Source organism: Orbicella franksi, chromosome 9 (genome assembly GCF_964199315.1).
Source record: "Orbicella franksi chromosome 9, jaOrbFran1.1, whole genome shotgun sequence".
NCBI classification, from domain to species: Eukaryota; Metazoa; Cnidaria; class Anthozoa; order Scleractinia; family Merulinidae; genus Orbicella; species Orbicella franksi.
The window spans coordinates 16,482,970-16,502,538 of record NC_138153.1 but is presented as its reverse complement, the minus strand read 5'-3'; the positions used below and the strand labels follow the sequence as shown (position 1 = coordinate 16,502,538).

Below are 19,569 nucleotides of genomic sequence, written 5' to 3'. Positions count from 1 at the left end.
CGCGTAGCAAATTGAGGGGTTCATTTTAAGTGCCCTTCAAAACAATGGTGTCACTTGTTACCACCTTTTGGAACAATGAAGCTAAGAGCTGTAGATTCAGCAAGTCAAATATCAAAAATATCGGACCATTAGGGAAATATATATCCTATAACAAATTCCTCAGTCTGATATCGGGTGTTGCGCAAGTGATATCTTTCTTCACGCTTTAAGTGCCATGTCAGTTTTGAATAAATAAATAAGCCAAAACAAGAAACATAACATTTTTCAATGGCCCAAATAACATAAACAGGTCATCGAGGTACGCATTTAGGGCGACTTGAGACCAAACGTCAAGGACAGCTTACTAAATGTATAATAAAGCGGGGAAAAAAAAAATAAATGAAACTATTTTTTTTTGCGGTAGAGCAAACAAATTTCCATACCGTTATGACGAAAACAAATAACTCACACCCGATCCCATGTCAGTTATTAATTATCGGCTCTAGATCACTAAGAACCGTAATTTAGATGCCATTAATGTATCCTATTGACCTGAAAACGCCAATCTTTTGGTTATATTTAGAAACAATTTCCTTAGAAAGCTTGACATCTGTGGTGAAATATGTTGGTTTGTTTGTTTAAGAAGGTCCGATCCTTTGTTTAAAAGGTTATGGACAGTGCATTTTGATGCAAACGAGTCCTGCAGTTCTGATTGTATTTACACGGTTGATCTCGTGAATTTACATTAGGTTAAATTCCACGGCAAAGATAAGTCTAGTAAGACTGGTAAGTCGCCATGGTGGAGTTTTCCGTTGACTTTGCGGTTGTCTTCTTTTAACGATTTGGTTAACTGAGGTTAATTCGGAAGCCAATTTAAAGCCTCGTAAATTGTCAGTTCATAAGTACAGACCTAGCGGATGCTATTTTCTACGCGGACATAAAATATTGCCACGCAACACGAAGTTGACGAGTGGAAAGTGGTTAATTGATTGGTGTTCTGCTGGCAACAGTCGTAATATGGGAGACTGAATCCCCTGCAAAAACTGTGGAAGAGTGAAAACGCAAAGGTTTCGAACAAAATATGGGGCTGTGTAGAATACAGAGATTTGCAATTTGACTGACGACCCACAGATCCATACTAACAACACGATACAGCTACCGACGAATGGCGAACATGTTGGGCAGTAAAGCAACGGACAGCAGACTGATCAAGGAGTGTTGGAATGTGACATATCCCAGAGCATCTTACATTAGAAGCCAGTCTGAAAAGCCTAATCCCTCTAACCTCCAAGAGTCTCCATATGAAGACAGCAAACGGTCTCATGCCGTGATTCAACTTCCCAAAAACTCAAATGGGCCTCTAACTCAAAAAGACGGAGAGTCAAGTCAAAAGGCAAATTTAATTAACTTTCCTCGCAATTTTTCTGAACTTCAAAATCTTCCAGTACTCGGTGACGACGTCGAACAAGGAAATTTAAAGCTTAGAAAAACAATTTCTTCTGAATCGGTCGGACTTGAAAAGCTGGTTGCTGTAAACATCGGGTCACAGAAAACCCCACCGAAGACCAAACAAGAGCAAAAATGGCTCCCTAATCAAAGTTTAAAGAAGGGGAAAGCGATGCCAAGACGTGCCTCTCTTCCAGCGAGTTACTTGGAAAATTTTCTCTCGGTTAACAATATAAGGAAACGAGCTTTAAGTAATGCTTCAGCCGACTCGGCTGAAGATGGTGTAGTGCCCATGAACGGCGATGGCAGACTTCCTTCGCAAAATTCAACACGTAAAGCAAAAAACGCTTGTCGAAGGAAAGCCAGACGTAATTCGAACGAAGATAATGTAGTTTCAGGCACTGAAGTAACTGAAACAGTATTACCCGCAATTGAGGTACACGAGTCGGTTGAAAAAGAGAGTACAATAGAAGACGACGGATCTCCAAAGCCGATGGTAAGTTATATTTCGTGACACTTATTTTCAGTTACGGTCCACTGTGTACATTCAAAATCGCGTGTCGGCCATTCGAACGATGTCCATTATTCCTGCAGTGATTGAGGACGTCGATTCACGCATTGTTGCAAGCAAAATTACTCTCTTGGATTCGTCGGTGTGCACTGATTGTCAGTTACCGTTCCTATTTTAATCTGACATCTCAGTCAATTGCATTGCAAACGGTGTGGATACCTTCTGTCTGTGCTAAAGACAGCTGACGAAATCGGACAATGAATATGTGCGACCACAAATATTTCGTTTGCAAAGGTTCTAGAAAGAACCTCTTCTAGGCTTTCTGAGCTATAGCTTTACTGAAGGAAACTTTGATATGTAATATTATTAAATTTGTAAATTGCGCTTGATGGCAGTTTCTTTTACCTTTTCATTCAGATTGATAAGAAAGAACTGTTCTGTGTCGTCAAATAATTAAATCGTTAGTTAATTCTTTATCAGAATGTTTGCAAACGTAATCCACTGCAAAGCAAAGGGCTTCGCCCGATATATGATAATAGCCGAAGCATTTACATTACCATGTCAATAGCAAGGACGGGAAAAAGCTATTTTCTGGTGTCTGAGGCACTGTCAGATCGGCGGAAACACTGTAATAAAAGCAACATTTACTTGCATTTTTAGAAAAAAACAATTTCCCTGTTTCGATCGAGTCATAGACAGTGAAGGTAAAAAAACGTTATATATAGAAACGGTATATATAGAATATAAAAACGGTATATATAGAATCACGAATGGAAGGTTGAGAGTACGAGTAACGAAGCTCTGGGAGGCGAGTATTTTCACAGTTTAAGTTTTTCTCTAACCCGACACAAACTTGAAGAAAAGGTTTCTATTTCTTTTATAAACCCTGCTTGACTAAAGAAGAAAACCCACTGATTTACTGATATTATCAAATGTAAATTTCCTCTAGTGTTCGCTCTAGCAATGATTTAACAAAAGCCTCCAAGCCGAGATTCTCGTCAACTTTTCTTCATAATTCCTGTCTCTTTTCTTACAGCCGATTGAGAGATTTCGCAAGATCGTTCAACTGCTGTGTTTTCTGTTGAAAATGAAGACTTCTATGGACAGGTATGAAAAATGCAAGTAAAATGCAAAATGCCATCTTAATATAAACGTTCTTGCGTGGGTAGGCCCGCACATTTGTAACAGAAATTTAATTAATGGCCAAAAACAGGTGAAACCATACCACTTGAGAGCACTCGATCATGATCAAAATGTTCCCTCACTAAAATAAAGAAATTAAAAGATCTTCCTCACTGCCGACTATATAGCTATTTTCAGTCCTCCCCCGATATGAAGTTTTGCGTAGGTGCTAGTAAAAGATTTTTTTTACTGCCCATTGCCCACGCGTCTGTGTAATGAGGCCTCTCGCCCAGCTCTGACGTTTTTCAATGAAAGATAGGGTTCCCGGATAATAACCTAAGCAAACGGGCGCAATGCTGAATTGTTCAGGCTCTTTACTACTACAATAGGGTAATGATCGAGTTTAAATCGAGTTTAAAGCGAATTTATACACATGCATTATAAACTTCTTTTTCGGAATTTTCAATGAACCCCACCGAGCGTAGGGCTAAAACAAGATCCTGTGCCCTCAATTAAGTTCTTAAAGTTAGGACTCGTCATCATCAGTCATCCTAACGGCTTCCTAATAGGTTCCGGTCATTTGTCAAGCAATGTCAAACGTTATTCATTATAATAATTGTTCGGTCTCCTATTAGTAACTTTGTGCAATTTTGTGCGAAATCATTTAAGCTTATAGAGCGTTTTCACTGTCACGCAATAAAAAATAAAATTAAAAACCATTCAGTGGATAAAGTCAAGATATTGTGTTATTAGAGAGAATAAATAAAGAAGACAGTTCTCCAAGTTTAAGGTGTGTGCGTTGTCCCAAAGTTGAGATATTCGTCGAAATGTTCCGCGAAAAAATTTACAGAGCCTAGCATGGAGCCGCCATGTTGGTGTTCTACTGTGGTACATTAATATGGCGGCCCGAAAATAGTGTTAACATCTGGAACTTACTTTGGCTATCTAGGACACTGATTAACTGCACTGCACCAACAAACATTTAAATCAGCACTTTTCCAAATACTTTAACGTCTTAAATGGCTAAAAATCACGACAAAAATACATTTTTTTCGACAAACGCGATCGTAGCTTTATCTCACGCACCGTCATAACTCTGAAATTCAAAATGCGTTGGTTTCCAAACGATGAACGCTATTGAGCTGAAAAGTTGTCAACAGATGTAAAATCAGTCCCTCTAATGCCTGATGAGGATAAAAACTTTGGTGGCTCTTTAGTTTTGGATTTAAGAATTTGATGACGTCACGTGAAAACGCTCTATTACATGAAAACTTTCAATGTATGACACTACCTCCTGAAAGAGTATATGTCGACTAAATCCTTTGGTTTTCGAATTTCTCGGGTGGACTTGCTCGATTTCAGTTGTCTCAGTAGCACCACAAGGTGCACGCATGCGCACAGCTTATTCTTAGTAAGAATTATCATTTAATGTTTTGTAATTAGTTTGTTTTAGTTAGAAACACGACTCCGCCTCGCCAGTCTGCTCTGAATGAACGCAGCATTGTCGGCTAGTGGTGATATGAAGTTTTTATTCCGTCATGTAGGAAATACCGCTCTCAGAACGCTTCAAATGTGTTTGCCGACCTTGACGAAGAAGCTGTTACCGGGGTGGACGTTGACGGAATGGTGTTCGACCCTAACCACTTTAAAGCAGTACGCGAGGCAAGTCTCAGTTGAACGTTTTAGCAAGCCTTATTTGAGCGCCAAAAATACCTTCTAGTATTACAATACAATGCTTTTGAGTCTTTCCTTGGAAATACGCTATTGTTTATTTCATTTTTTAGAGATCGTTTTACTTTATGTTCGAACAGGTACAACTCAGCCAAGAAGCTATTCATATCCTTTCTTTGAGTCCCGGATCAAGAACGGAAGAGCAGCTTCAAACTGTAAGCAGATTGATCGACGAATGGCGGTTAGAGCCTCCGCAGACTCGACACTTATTAGTTGTCGACAACTATTTGTTATCGACAACTTAAAAACGTAGTGTGTGGAATGAATTTGTCGACAACTAATCGACAACTACGTTTTGACCGTTTTTTGCCGTGTGTGGGATTCATTGGTTTAGTTATCGACAACTATCGAAACATGACACACATTTGAGCATGCGTAGTGAATCCTAGTTCCTAAGCTCTCGCTGGACTGATTTAGGCATCTAATGTGTGGAATGCTCGCATCGGACACAATTAGCTGTCGATAACAAATAATTGTCGACAACTAAGCGTTTAGTCTGTGGAGGCCATTAGATCGTACCTTTAACACGAACACAGTTTTAAAACTGTATACATGTCTGTGTGATATCCTGAAAGGAAATATTTTCCACTCCAAAACGGTTTCCTGAGAGATTTTGATTTAGCTATAGCCGTTTCTTTGTGGACAATTGGCTTGGCAAGGAACAACAAGTAACATATTCAAATTAGTTAAGTATCCGCGTCATGTCCAGTATTAACTTTTCTAATCTTCTCATTTGGGTTAGTGGTTGGTATCGTCGAGGTAGCAAGCTTGACAACTGAACGAGATTGATGTAATTAAAACTAGCTGACGAACTACTTTTTGGCGGGGCTCTTAAGGGCTCATTAACCGATCTTTTCGAGCCTTTGCTAAGGAAAATTTATTCTCATATAGCCTCATCATTTTTAGTTAGTTCAGAGTTATTTCATGCGTTTTAGCTTTTTCATGATCAGTAACACTAGTGATGACGCCATCAGGCCACGCCCATGGTCATGTGACTAATACAGAAAAAAATGCAAAGGCTCCCAGGCAAATTACTTTATCGGGATTTTTTTCATTGGTTTAATATTTTAATTCAAACCTTCATTACGCTATGCATCGATTTTGTTTCATTTCTACAAGGTCAGATTTTGAGAGCATTTCAAAATATTGAAAAATTCGTACTTTTCTGAAAAAAGCATGATCTGGAAAAGGGAATACATAGCTATGTTTCCAACATTGGCTTTAATCGAAATTCGTCGGAAAAGGCTCGATTTAATGAAAAACCGCGTTCCATTAGCATTTAAAGAAACCGGGAGTGCGCCCGATATCTATTGGAAGTTACCCTATCAGCGCGTGCGCAATTTACACTAGCAGCGCACTTTGGTAAGATCAAACAGAGCCACACGGAGTTAGTTTTTCTCTTTCTATGCTCTTGTTTTTCTGTCTTTCTCTTATTTTGTCTTTGCTTGTACTTATTTTTTACTTTGCATTTTGTGAAACACAAAGAAAGACATCTAAAATGTAAGCGAATTTGCAAGCATGGATAGTAAAGAGACTGGCTTCTACTATCCATGTTGCAAGCTTTTGAGTTGTTATTATTTTCCGCGCTCAGGCTGACGTAAGCAACCGGAAATGAAATTTCACCTCCTAGCAACGCGCGCGAGCGCGCGCATGAATCGGAATCACCTTAAAATTCAAGGAAGCAGAAAATAATAGTTTACTAAGATAGAAAAGCACTCAAGAGAAACTTATAAACCATAAAGGAATAAGGATGGTTAAGGATAGAGAAGATTAATACGGATTGTAAAAGACGAACTTGACTGAAACATGTAAGCTAAAATTTTTAAGATGCACAAATCTTAACGTAGCTCCTAAATGTGAAGTATGAAACCATTCTGCAAAGTCTTACCTGCTCTGTTAATGTGACTTGGTTCACTCGCGTTTGCATGTAAACTGTATTTTACTCGACGAAAGTAACCTTTTGCATTCGTTCCCAGGCCTTAGTCGCGCTAAAGACCAGCGTTGCTGCTTTTGGCGAGTATCCGCTGAAGATGCAGAGGCGGCTTGTGTCTGTCGGCTGGTATGAAAGGTGAGAAGTAACCTGCAGTTCCTCTGTCAATCAATGTTAAAGACACGCTAGACGTACTTTGTTCATGTGATTGTGTGAAAGCTGAAGTAGAGCATTTCCCAAATCTTTGGAAGTACCTTGTACGTCTTTGGAAGTATCTCAGTTGTTTCTGTTGTCGTTATTGTTGTTTCTGTACAATGCCTTCTCGTAACAATTGAAATTGGGGCGGAGAATGGGGGTTGACTGGACAATATAGATATATTGATGGAAATAAGCTAATAGTGCTTAAGACGTCTTCGACGATTTCTGGTTGGACCATAAGTAACGGGAACTCCTGACTGAGTACTTACATTATGCAAAGAAGTTTAAAAATCCGAGTGTTGCCTGTGCAGCATGCGTAAAACGGGGAAGACGCCGAGGGGAGCGGGTCCGCCCCCCCCCCCCCTATTTACAGGCTACTTCGCGTGTTAAATGCAAAAACAACACAGGCAAATGCAACGACAGCCTTATTATCTCGATATTATTTCTGCATCCAGCTCTCCATTACATGCTAAGTTCGTAACTGTCAAAGAATTCCATAACCACAGTTGTTTGTGACTGTCAGGTCTGTTTTATTTTCCTTTGGTTACTGCAAAGTTCACCGGCGTTCGTTTTTGATATTCTGCTATTTCGTCTTTAGGTTTGAAGCTAAGAGAGTAATTATACGACAGGGTCACACAGCGGAAAACTTCTATTTCATTCTTTCTGGAACAGGTAAAAGAAAAACCATAATAAAATACTGAAAGAAAACCCGTTTGCACAAAATCGGCTGTATAATATACTAATCATGAAGAAACGTTTAGCTACAACATTGTCAGAGATAATGGCAAGGGGCGGGGAAGGAGAGGGGGGGGGGGTTGGGGGCAAATCCGCAGATCAGCTGCAGATCAGTTACGTGTATGTCGCGGAGAGAGTTTAAGTTGTTCCGTAGCCAGTGAGCGTTCTTGATCTCCAGCCAGGCGTCTTTTCTTGACTGAATTATTTTGCTGTTTTGTAGCACTGGTAACGCTACTCGTAAACGATACTGCTACTAGTGAACAGAGAAACACGACTGTCGCAGTTCTAGGCAAAGGAAGCAGTTTTGGGGTATGTAACGAATTCTTTTCTCTTTTTGTTTTCTCTTCTCACTCAGTAATCCGTGAAGCTCACGAGGGTATCTGGTTAGCCCACCATTCATTCTCCCAACTGGAAGGCCAAGGTTTTTTGTCGGATTGTTCTTCCCTAGCTATGGCTTCTCGCTATTGTACCCTATGCGACGCCTTGTGGCGTCTAAAGGACAACGCATAATCAACGCGTTATGACAAGTGAAGACGCTTTTTGCGTAAATTAGCAAAGCTTATATCAGGTTTCCAGTAGATTGTTTAGTGTATAGGCACAGTCCTGTGAAGAACTTAATGACTTGAAAATGTAGTTTGTGTTCTTGAAATTAAAAAGAAAGATTATTGCATCGATGACGCAATGTGTTTATCGAAATTATTTTTACTTCTCACAGGAATTGGCATTGCTTCACCACAAAACTCGAAGTGCGACAGTTTTGTGCAAAGACGAAGTCTCTCTTCTAGCTGTTTGCAGGGAGGTAAGTTCACCACTAAGTACCAATTATCATACTCAGCGGTATTTCGATTCTCAGTGTTTGATGGAAGGTAAACTCAAAGCTTGTATTGCAGCGCCAGCAGGCTCACCTGTCTCCTCTGATCATTCTCTGCGCGTCACATCCAACCGAATATCACACACATTGTGGACAGCCGAAGAATTCAGACCGCGTCTGATGAGCAGACGTCCAGAAATCAATACTACCTTTTCCTTGGCTTTTAACAGGGAAATTTGATAACTTTCCAGTATGTTGGCACCCCATGCATAGATTGTGTCCTTGGATGTGTCTCCACTGATGACTAACGACTTCAAACCTAAAATTTCATTCTAATACATACGGCATGGTACACGGTATGTACCGTTTTGGACTAGGAGCAGAGATAAGAGAGCCGAGAGAGCAGTTGATACTCTTAGTATTTTTTCTTTATAAATCTTTCCTTTCTTGTTTCTTGTAGGATTTCCGTGATATTTTTATGAGTTACGAGGACGGTAGAGAGCCCGAACATATCCGCTTTTTAAGGTGAGAAAGCTCAAGTTTATAGTTTAAAACTCAAACTCAGGACTGTTATAGCAAACTGACAACATTGTACATATTCTAATTTCCCGTTGCAGAAGTGTTCCTTATTTGAAAGATCTTCCACTAGACGATTTAACTACCAAGCACGATGTCTGTATATTTCATTACTTCAGGTAACGAAAAGCCGCATTATTTAACATCCCATTACTTCCATTTGTCGCTTTATAACTACTGTCAATTGAAAGAGAATGCTTAACAGCTGAATTGGTTTTTCTACTTTCGACTGTGATGGATGGCACTTTCATCTAAAGGGGTAACAAAATTAAGACTTCCAGTGGCCGATGTGTCTTCAATGATAAATTTGTAATACCAGTCTATGGCAGAAGATGCATGTGAAGCTGCCTGAAAGTTACAGGTTGTTTACCGGTTATTACAGGTTATAGGTTATTTACAGGTTAAACGAAGGCGTTGGTATGTGGGAGTAATCGCCCTTTTTTGTTGCGCATGCTGACATTTCGAGTGCTGGAATAGGATGACCGCCTGTTTAATAGGTCATTTCCGAGTTACCTTGTACCTCTGTTTCAAACCGAGTCCTCGTGCAAAACCTTTCATGTGAAACTGAGTTTGATTTGCATGAAAATGATGAACCTGTAGGGGAAACACATTTTCATATGAATGGTTTCGCACGGAGACTCGTGACAAAGAGGCAAAAGCCAACTCGGAAATGTTCTATTAGATGGTTTTTAACCAAGAGCGCCTTCTGGCTAAACCTCAAAAATGCTTAGTCGTAAACGTTTTCTTGGTGTAATCTCATTTTCTTCTTGTACTTCAGACGAGGCGTGGTTATAGTGAAAGAAAGCAAGACGAAATGGATCTACGTGGTAAAAACGGTACGTATATATAAGCCAATGAAATATGTCATCATTTGATGCATTTTGGGTAAAATACATGTTAGAGGATCTCAATGCGGTTAACCGTTAGCCGGGGGGACCAAAAATGTAAAAGTTAGGCGTAAAATAGACCAATTTCGATATATTAAAATTCAGCCTAAAACAATAGACCTCAGCACGAGGCTCTGGGTAATAAATACAGAGTTTGTGGGTTTATTCCCCAGAGTCTCGTGCTGAGGTCCATTGTTTTAGGCTGAATTTTAATATATCGAAATTGGTCTATTGCAACATTTTTACCGTTAGCCGTAAAAAAAAAAAAAAATTAACTGTAAAAGAGAAACCAGAAACTGCAAGAGACCGCCTACGATAAATGCCGCCAACGTAGGATCTACAAGAGATCTGATCAGCCAAAAAAATGTATAAAGACAAACAATAGATTGCAAGGCTGATACTACGTGAAAAACGTTTCGAGACACCAACATGACAAGAACTGATAAACAGGATCGCAACAATGAACAACTGTTTTGTCCCCCTTGGGACTCGTCGGCACTGTGTAGCGAAGATATGTAACGCCAGCCCAACAGCCAATCGTGACACTTTGTCTCCTTGCGCCCCGAAACACGTGATTTGGCAACGCGTTTTTTGGGGCGCGAGAGAGTTCAAAGTACGGAGCTTGATACAGTGAACGGGCGCAGAAGTGTGTAACAGGCCCTTCATCGACTTAAAATTTTTCCGTGTATATTTAGTCGTTGCTTTTGTTATTTTTTTTGTAAGCAGAACATTGAGTTTCCTAAGCTTGTGATAAACATTTATCATCTCCTTCGTTCCCAGGGTTCTTGCCGAGTTTTAACTCACCTATCCAAAAAGACGGCGAAGCTTAACCGGTCAGCGGTTAGTCCAGATAGACAGAAAGCAGTTCTTCCCGTGATTCCCGTCGACGAGGCAGATAGGAGAAAAGCGCTGTACACAGGTATCGTGGAGATCTTTTGCATGGCGAAGATTTCTGGTTTTTAGAATCCAGCAGAGTCTTATAGTTTCGCTTTTTGATTTTATGTTGCTGAGCTCTCAGCTTGTTTTTATCAAAAAAAGGTTGCATGTTAGAGAGCATTTTCGTGAATGACCGGTAAATGTGAAATGGTTAGTTTTTTTTATCGTGAATCGTGATTTTTTAATTATAATTTCCCTTATTTTTGACACCCGTCATTACGTAATAAAACATGCATAACCGTGAAAGCCAGTCTGTTCGATCCCTTCAGTTAAAGTAATCTTTTGTGGAGCACGGTTTTCTTTTTTCTGCTTGAGCAAGAGTCCAACAAGATTGTGATACCTTCACAACGTTTTAGTGTCATCTGGGTCCGCCTAACACTATTTGAATCTCGTGAAATAGAAAGTCTTAAACTTCTTCTTGAAGGAATTTTCGTTGGATGCAGAATTTGAATCAATAGGCGACGCATTCCATAAATTTGATATTCTTACAAAAAAAAAAAAAAATTTCTGAAAAGAGATGTTAGCATTATTCAAAAAACTTCCAGATGAACTACGGCGCGAACGCCCAGTAAGTAGTGATATTCGAATTAATTACGTTTTAACAAGCTAGCTGCTTGTTTACAGAGAAAGAAAGCTTCTGCGCGACAATTGAAACAATAAAAACAAAGGTGAACTAAATGAAACGATCATCACAGAATGCAAAAGGCAGTCAAACGACATCGATAATAGGTATCTTATTGTCGTGGGTTTTGTCTACTGCAGGTGTCTATTGTCATTTGTCTACAGAAGGTATCTTTCCCTAGTTTCCCCTGGCATATTTACTGGCATATTCGATGTGCCATGAAAAATTAAAGAAAAGTTAACTTGTCAATCCAATTTTCGGCCACACAACCATTTTGATCAAAATTAGTCTAATTCAGGACTTAAATTTACGCAGAAAAACGAAACAATCATAAACGTTCAGTAAGATAAAGGCCGGAATCACAAGTTTTGGATATACGTTGTCGAAGAATTTCTGTATTTGTGGTTTTTACAACATCAGAATTTCTAAGTACAAATTCGTTTTACATTTTTGGATTATAGCGCTTAATTTATGTCTAAATTTAATTACCGGTACGTGGGAAAACTAAACCTTTATCCTTCCTGCTACATTTACTTGTAAGATGGCAACGGATCAGTCCTAGAAAAGTTCTAATCGGTAGCGCTCGTTAAAATCTCCTACCGCCCTATTACACTGTCTTGTAAATGTAAATGAAATGTTATGGACAAAATCTCCAGAAATTATAGAAAAAACTCTCAAAATGATGTTCTCATCATTAACCTTGATAGTAAATTTACTTTACGCCCACACCGCTATTTATTTAAAGTCAATTGTTAATAATATCGTACCTCAAGGAAACTCGTTGACACGCACACACCACGCCATTTTAATATTTTATGAGCAAACATGTGAACATGCATAAACATCTCTTGCTAACTTAACATAGGTCTTTCTACAATTTTAGCTGTGTTTAGATTTCGTTTATGGTACAAATTAGGGTGGTCATCTAAAGCAAAGGCGAAGTTTAATTTTAAAGTTGTCCTTAAAAGGACTAGACTTGGGCAAGGTCAGTAATAACATCTGGTCTGGCTCTGATGACCCTTGATATCGAGGTGGTCACAGCGGCGGGATTTGTTCCACCTCACGTTTGAGCCTAAGAAGGTAAAAACATAAGATTAAAAGATGTTCTCATACGAGCATTGTTTCATTCTATTCGGGATTTCACCTAGTTGTATTGATTGTTCCTTATGGATCGTTATTATATGGCTGTCTCACAAGGACTGGGAACTACCGAATTCACGAATTTGATTTGCTGAAATCGATATAAACCGCAGTCTAGATTCTCCGATCTAGACCAGCATCTCGACCGATTACATTATGCCGTGAAAAAGTCGCAAACTAAAAACAAAAATATTGACTATTTTCCTCCAAACTCTTAGTTCCAGAAAATATTCATTTATGGAAGTTCCAAGCCTGGTGGGAACATAAAGTAAAGAGGATGAGCAAACTTTGGCAGATTTAAGTTCAGCTCATCGCCGTTTGTAAGCAAAATGTCAGCTAGTAGAAAGCAGTTTTATTGAACGAATTAATTTTTCTTGTTTGCCATATGATAACAATCTTATTATTAGTCGGTCGCTTAGTCGGTCTGTATGGGAGAATCTTGACCTCGGTCGTGTGTACAGACCTCGCTGCATTCGGTCTGTACTCACAACCTGATCTCCTGTTCGGTTGTTAAGAGCTAAATATTTACTGTTGAATTTACTGTTGATATTCACTGTCGATCCTTTCACGTCCTAACAACACAGTTTTCCTAAATTGAAGCTAACTGGGCAATGAATTAGGTTCTTTATCAAGCGATCAAACTTTTTCTTTTAAGTGTTCCTACCGTTTGACAGAAGCGCTCGTCGTTTTCTTGAGGGCGGCGCTGATTATGAGTACAAACAGTGAGATTCACAGAATTCCTTCTGTTGTTCCGCTGTCTTGTTCCTAGTGGGCAATTGTCACGAGAATGAACTACCGGCTGACGTGTCGGCTGAAAAATTGTAACAACTCTGGCCACGATCTTAGCAATGTAGTACTGTGCTCCAAACCTCAGCAGGACCAATATGAACACGAAAGCAACTGCGACAATGATCAACATATTGATGCTATTCACCTCCATTATGAAGTGAGGTAAAAAACCGACGACGATGAAGACGTGGTCTGTCGACGTCACGCAGACTTTGAGAAGACCGCCACTTTTATCCCCAGAAATGCGCCAATCACAGATCCAAGTTTTGTCCATCCCATTGGACGAAAGGCTTTTTGCCACCCGCTAAAAAATGCATATCGGCATAATCGTATGCAGATGAAAAAAAGTTGATCAACTGCAAAACGTTTCCTTTTGATTTCTATTGATTCGTAGCTCAATCTGAATCTTAGCCAAAAGAACAACGCTGAATGGTGTGACGAAATTGACACCTGTTAGAGCTTACTTCTAAAAGATGTAGGTGCGTGAAGCCTTTGTAGTATTACAAGCCTTGTGTTTTGATATTCCAAACAGGTTTTATCAACTTCAGGTACTTCTTCAACTGGCAGCTGCTAATTTAGACACCAAACATAACCTATCTTAAGGCGCTAGGCAGGCGGTATTTTAAGTCTACGTATTCTATGTATAATCAAATTTGTCGTTTTGTTTGCGTCGGACCCGCATAGTAAAACTTGTATATTGTTGTAAACAACGAATGTTTAAGCAATAGAAAACTTTTTCTGTGTTTACATAGCCTCATCTAAACACGAGGAGGGAGCGGAGAATTGGAGACAGTTATGCAAACTCGAGACGTAGTCGAGGGTTTGCGTAACTTTCGAGAATTCTCCCAACCCCCGAGTAGTTAGATGAGGCCATGTAAACACGGAAAAAGTGCTCTATTGCTTTTATAAAATAATTCTCAAACATACGCGCGAATCTAACACGTCACAACCGTATTTTCATACTCCCATCTAAACACGCCTATCGACCAATGAGAGCGCGCGCAATAGCTCAGTTATTTTATAAATTGCTGTAACCAACGGTTTCAAATTTTGTTTTTTTAACATCTGTTAAAACACGTATGCGTTCGAAATTTTTAGCAAAAATACAGCCATTATGATAAGTAAGGATTCCTCAAAATTACAGTTTCATAGATATGTAAGGAAATATTTACCAGATGGTTGTCCTCAACGTTCGCTGTACGTCACAATCAATGAGTGATAGTTTCGGGTTGTGCTTGTTCAGTTATCGCTTATTATCGATTGTTGTGCTTTCACGGGTATTTACCGGTAATTAATCTTGGGTGAAACAAAACTGTTTCGACAAAGCACCCAGAGTATTCGCCATTTATTTTAACAGTAAACCAATCCAATTATGTCAACAGGTTTATTTTTTGTCTTTTCAGCTGCTGGTGATCGTGTCAGACCCATTTTGTGGTCTCCAGACATAAAACGACCCAAGACAGAACCTTCATTGTCTTCAAAGCATAACCACGACTTATCATTACCCGCGTTAGTCGGTGAACCAGAGAAATTTAAGGTGGGGGTTTAACCTAAGTTGTAGGAGATAGCTGATTCAATTTCTTATTCATTTCCTCTTTCAATTAGTTTTTACCTGCATTTATCTTCAATCCTCAGAAAACAGCTAAAAACGTGACTTGGATGGGACGAATGAGCACCATTTCTCGAGAAGGTAGCTAGAGCTGTTTTAAGTCTAGGCGTACTTTGTTTCTCCGCTATCAGGGAAAAATTGTTGTGTCGTAATGTGAGGTAGAGAGAATCTTCAGGATCGAGAGGCACTGTGAAACAAGTAGAGTGTCTTGCTCAAGAGGTTTAAATCCAGTGATCCCGGCCATGATATGGACCATTGATATGGACCATTAAGTCAGCAAGCCTCCAACAGCAAAAAATGAGCAAACAAATACAATTATTTGAGAATGATCAGTTCTGAGAGAAACACACAGACGGTGATTAAGCACTGTGTTTATCTAAAACATACTGCAATGAAACGATGGCTAATGATCGTTTTGTTTTTCTCGTCATGCAGCCAGAGACATGGAAGAACATCGAGAAAAGATCGAAAGATTGCATAAACGAATCAGTAACGTGGATAATCCCAGGAACAAAACTCCTTCGGTAAGTCGTCAGAACGGGCAGTCGCAGCTCTTTGCTGCCAGAAAAAAATGATATGAAAATTACCCCTCATGACATACTGGTAAATACTCTATCAGTGTCACTTGTACGCCAAAGATTTTCAATTACATCGTTAGTTGAATAAGGGGTGGGGGGAGGGTGTACTTGATACAAATACAAAATGATAGTAAAAATTCCCCACTTGTCTTTACATTGCATTTAGTTCAGTTCTTGGACAAAGACCGCCAAACCATACACTTCATTAACTCAGATAACGTTTTGATCCACGAAATTAGTACATTGCCACAGCAGTACTGTGTTATCAATGTTATCAAAATTAAAAAAACAAACTATATACAATTAAAATTGGAACAATTGAGTGAACAGGTAGAATTGGAGTGATTAAAGCTATTCCGCTAGTGGCTTCAGGTATGTGCGGACGACACCGGAATTATACAAGTACCTGCACTTTGTAGCCATTACATTCGCTCCCCTTTATTGCCAGTCGGGTGCAACCTACGTAGGCTCAACGTTTGACATAAAATTACAATTTCAGAGCGATAAGAACAGAACCGAAACACCGGAAGGGGAACAGGTGGTAGTACAGATAGAGCTACTGAAGCCCAAAGACCAGTTTGTAAGTTATTCTTGTTTTACTTCACTATGGATACAATATGACGTCACAACAGCTAACTTCAACTTCCTTTTCTTCTCCAGGGTCTTTCAATGCTTCTCTTCGACAATACTGCTGTTAAATGTCACTTGGTATGTACCAGTGATCAAATTATCTACCCCGCTAGACGCTGTCAGATTGGAACTAACATAAAATAAAATCAATAGTAGTTTGCATTTGGGTTTGAAAGAAAACGGGAAAATACGGTTTTTGGTAACAATAACTTGATTTTATCTTCATAATCATTGCATGGTAAATATTGGGGCGGAGCTTCGGCCGTTTGCGTCGTCGTCGTCATAAACGATTAACTTTCTGAACAAATATGGATGTATTTATTTATATATTTTTTGTGTTTGTGTGATTTCAGGTTAGTAATGGCGCCGAGTGTGTGTTGATCAAGAAAAGCTGGTTTCTTAAGCACGCTAACGAAGCAACTCTTCGCAAACTTAGGAATCAGGTAACGAGTGGCATATAATTGTTTTTGTCCCCGTAGGGTTTTTGCCCAGGGGCCAAAACCCGAGGAGGCATCAATAGTACCCCGGTGTATAAAGACGTAATGGTATATTGGTAGTATTGTCTGTAGTATGGGAATCGATCCCGATTTGAAGAAACTAGGCGCGCACGGTGGTCCCGGTTAATATACTCCAAGCATGACGATTTTACCGCTATCAAGTAAATTCGCTTCGAAATTAATGGCGGAGATTCTGCTATAGAACAAGTTGGAAACGATTTCAAAGATCCTGAGGATGGGTTTTGGGACAAAAACAACTTAGAAGGTATCGTAAGTAATTCTGAAGTACCGGTAAATCTCGATGTTCGAGGCGAGTGTCGCTTCGCTCGTGTTCAGTTGTAACTAAAATACCCTTCCGATCGCCACCTCTACCTTTGGCATGTCGTTTATTTGGATGGGATATTTGCGGTGAGTAATCTTACGTGGCGTAGAGCTCATGTCACGGCTGGGCGACTTGACAGGAATCCAAAGGGGTAAACGTAAAAGTTTTGTAGCGTTTTCGTTGAGGACAAAGAATTTGACTCTAATTTGCATATATATAGGTGACAGTAACGCGATACTGTTAATAACCTGAGTATCAAGCCTTTCTTAGCATGAGGGTAGGGGTAGGGGGGAATTGCAGAGGAAGGCCTTTTCTTTGCTGGGTGCTTCCTCCTTCTACCTCGCGAGTGAGAAAAGTCTGATACTCAGGCTATTCTGTTAACGTCTCAGAAAAAAATCGTGACCGAAGAGCAAGTTGGAGATGATTTTCTGGAAAAAATGGTTTGTTTCATCATCAAATTCAAACAGCAGTGTGGTTTGACATGATATGACCTTTTTTTTCTTAAGCTCTACTGAGTGAAATTTTTGTGACAGAAATCAGGATTAGTTCCATGAAGGAAACAATTTTTTTTTTTTTAGAAAGTACTTTCTGCGTCCTTTCAAACGAAAACTCACGGTTATCTATAATGGAGTGAGTCAAATACAAAGTGTTAGTTTAGTTTACTTAGTTGAATGTTCGGATAATAACCACGATAAGATGCCCAAGTTATAGGAACATTATGAGTGGTATAGTTTGCAAAAAAAAAAAAAGACATATAGAAGTTTTAGTTCATACAATAATGTTTAATTGTTGTAGAAATAAACGAAAGTGGGGGCAGCTTTAGTGAAAACTATTACTAGTTTTATTTCAGAAAGTCCCAACCAAGTCCGCACTGTGCAATGGGATCATGTTTATTCCTTGAATTATACGCATGTGTCAACACTACACCACAGTAATAAACTTTCTGCTGCTTCGCAGAGAGCTCTATCAAAAATTTCTTGAAAGAAAATGTTTTTCGCCATCTCTAACAAAAATGTTGACTAGATGTTATGTGGTGAAAAACAATAAAACAGGCTTTTTCTACCTTTTGACAAAAAAACATGGGTTTTTGACCAATCAGAGCGCGCGCAGGGTCCTATCTATATTAGAAAAGGTTTTGCACGAGGAGCAGAGGCACACGGTAAACTCGGAAATGGCCATTTAAAATGTAAAAAACTCTGAATCTAGCGTATTGATATCTATTTAGACTTACCAGTTGTTTTTTTAATTTCTGGTCGCATGCAGATTCCTCCATATCCAAGCCAAGCTACACTGGAACAGAAAATGCAAGATCAAGCCAACTGGGACTCGTTCAGGACACAAACCATTAATACTCTTCTAGATACACTTCACTTATGACACATCATCACTTGTTATATGAAGGGCTGTATGAATTAGAACTAATTTAATAATTGGCTGAAAAAATTGAGAACAAACAGAGTATACGGATTAACTGTCGAGTTTTTAAATAAGACAGGTCGTTCTTCGTAAACTTATAACTGGGAAGACAAGCATAAGTCTTTAACATCTGTTACATATATGAAACCGAATACCATATATTAATACTCGTTGTTAAAACGTTTATTGACTTAGTTCCCGCCCTGTTTCCCACCGCAGGAAAAAGACCCAGGTTACGTGGTTGACATAGCTTGTCGAGTTTTCAAGAACAGGAATAAATGTTCGAATACTTTATGATTTTGACCTGTGTTTCAAAGCTGTTCAAGCTTGTTGAGAAACCCGCTTGGTGCAAACACCTTAAACTGTCTTTCTTAACTGACATGGTTATGTAACACACGAATGCATTGGAGGTTAGTGGTATTGATTTATACTAAAATAAATGCGTCAAAGTACAAGGTAAATATCTCCGACTCGCGAGGCCAGGCAGCGTTGAATTTAGATTGGTATAAAAAATAGTCAATTAACCAATTAAATTTTTACGAGTACCAAACATAGTATTTTAATATTGACAATATAAAATTTTCGAACGCATGCGCTGTACAACGCATTGATAGTGAGATGTGTACAAATGTATATAAAAACAACTATTTTCAAGTTAACAGATTTTCCGCTTATTTATTTTTAAACTATGAATTCAATGTTAAAGTTATGGGAGATCTACGTACCTATGGTTATATTTATGTTTCTATATGCAATAAAAAGGAGTATTTTAAACTACTCGTATCATTGTAATACTTCACACAAAAGGTTGAGAAGACAAATTTATTTCACTAATATGAGAATCAACGTTCTTATAGGCCTTTTAGCAAGGAGCACGCTTTTCCTTGCTAGAGTAACCAAGCATTTAAATTGTAAAAAAAAAAAATAATAAGAAAATAATAATAATAAAAAAATAATAATAATAATAAAAACAGTTATCCCAGCTGCCAGAGTCAAAAATTGGCCATCAAGATCTTTTGCATTTTCTAGTAACCAGACACGTCCTTGGTAGGCGGGCAAAAAATAGCCAATTGAAGGCGTTAGCACAGTATAAATTAAAAAGAT

At 39.0% G+C, this 19,569-nt stretch overlaps 1 protein-coding gene across 1 annotated transcript; it reads left to right on the top strand.

Annotated features, from left to right (window-relative positions):
• The first annotated feature begins 624 nt into the window (after positions 1–624).
• On the top strand, positions 625–19,544 carry LOC145497083 (uncharacterized). Its single transcript, XM_081476883.1, has 19 exons — positions 625–1,921; positions 2,973–3,043; positions 4,603–4,720; positions 4,870–4,944; positions 6,766–6,857; positions 7,516–7,589; positions 7,873–7,961; positions 8,368–8,451; positions 8,924–8,988; positions 9,081–9,158; positions 9,818–9,875; positions 10,707–10,845; positions 14,817–14,950; positions 15,049–15,103; positions 15,458–15,546; positions 16,100–16,180; positions 16,261–16,308; positions 16,584–16,673; positions 18,313–19,544. The coding sequence occupies exons 1-19, from the start codon at positions 1,145–1,147 to the stop codon at positions 18,424–18,426; spliced, it is 2,331 nt and encodes a 776-aa protein (XP_081333009.1). The 5' UTR covers positions 625–1,144; the 3' UTR covers positions 18,427–19,544.
• Positions 19,545–19,569: the final 25 nt, after the last annotated feature.

Bases quoted from the DNA above. Each gene is read 5' to 3' on its own strand.
- LOC145497083 (XM_081476883.1), top strand. From the start codon at position 1,145: ATGGCGAACATGTTGGGCAGTAAAGCAACGGACAGCAGACTGATCAAG. The intron at 3,044-4,602 runs GTATGAAAAATG...TCCGTCATGTAG, and splicing joins ATGAAGACTTCTATGGACAG to GAAATACCGCTCTCAGAACG. The intron at 16,181-16,260 runs GTAAGTTATTCT...TTTCTTCTCCAG, and splicing joins TGAAGCCCAAAGACCAGTTT to GGTCTTTCAATGCTTCTCTT.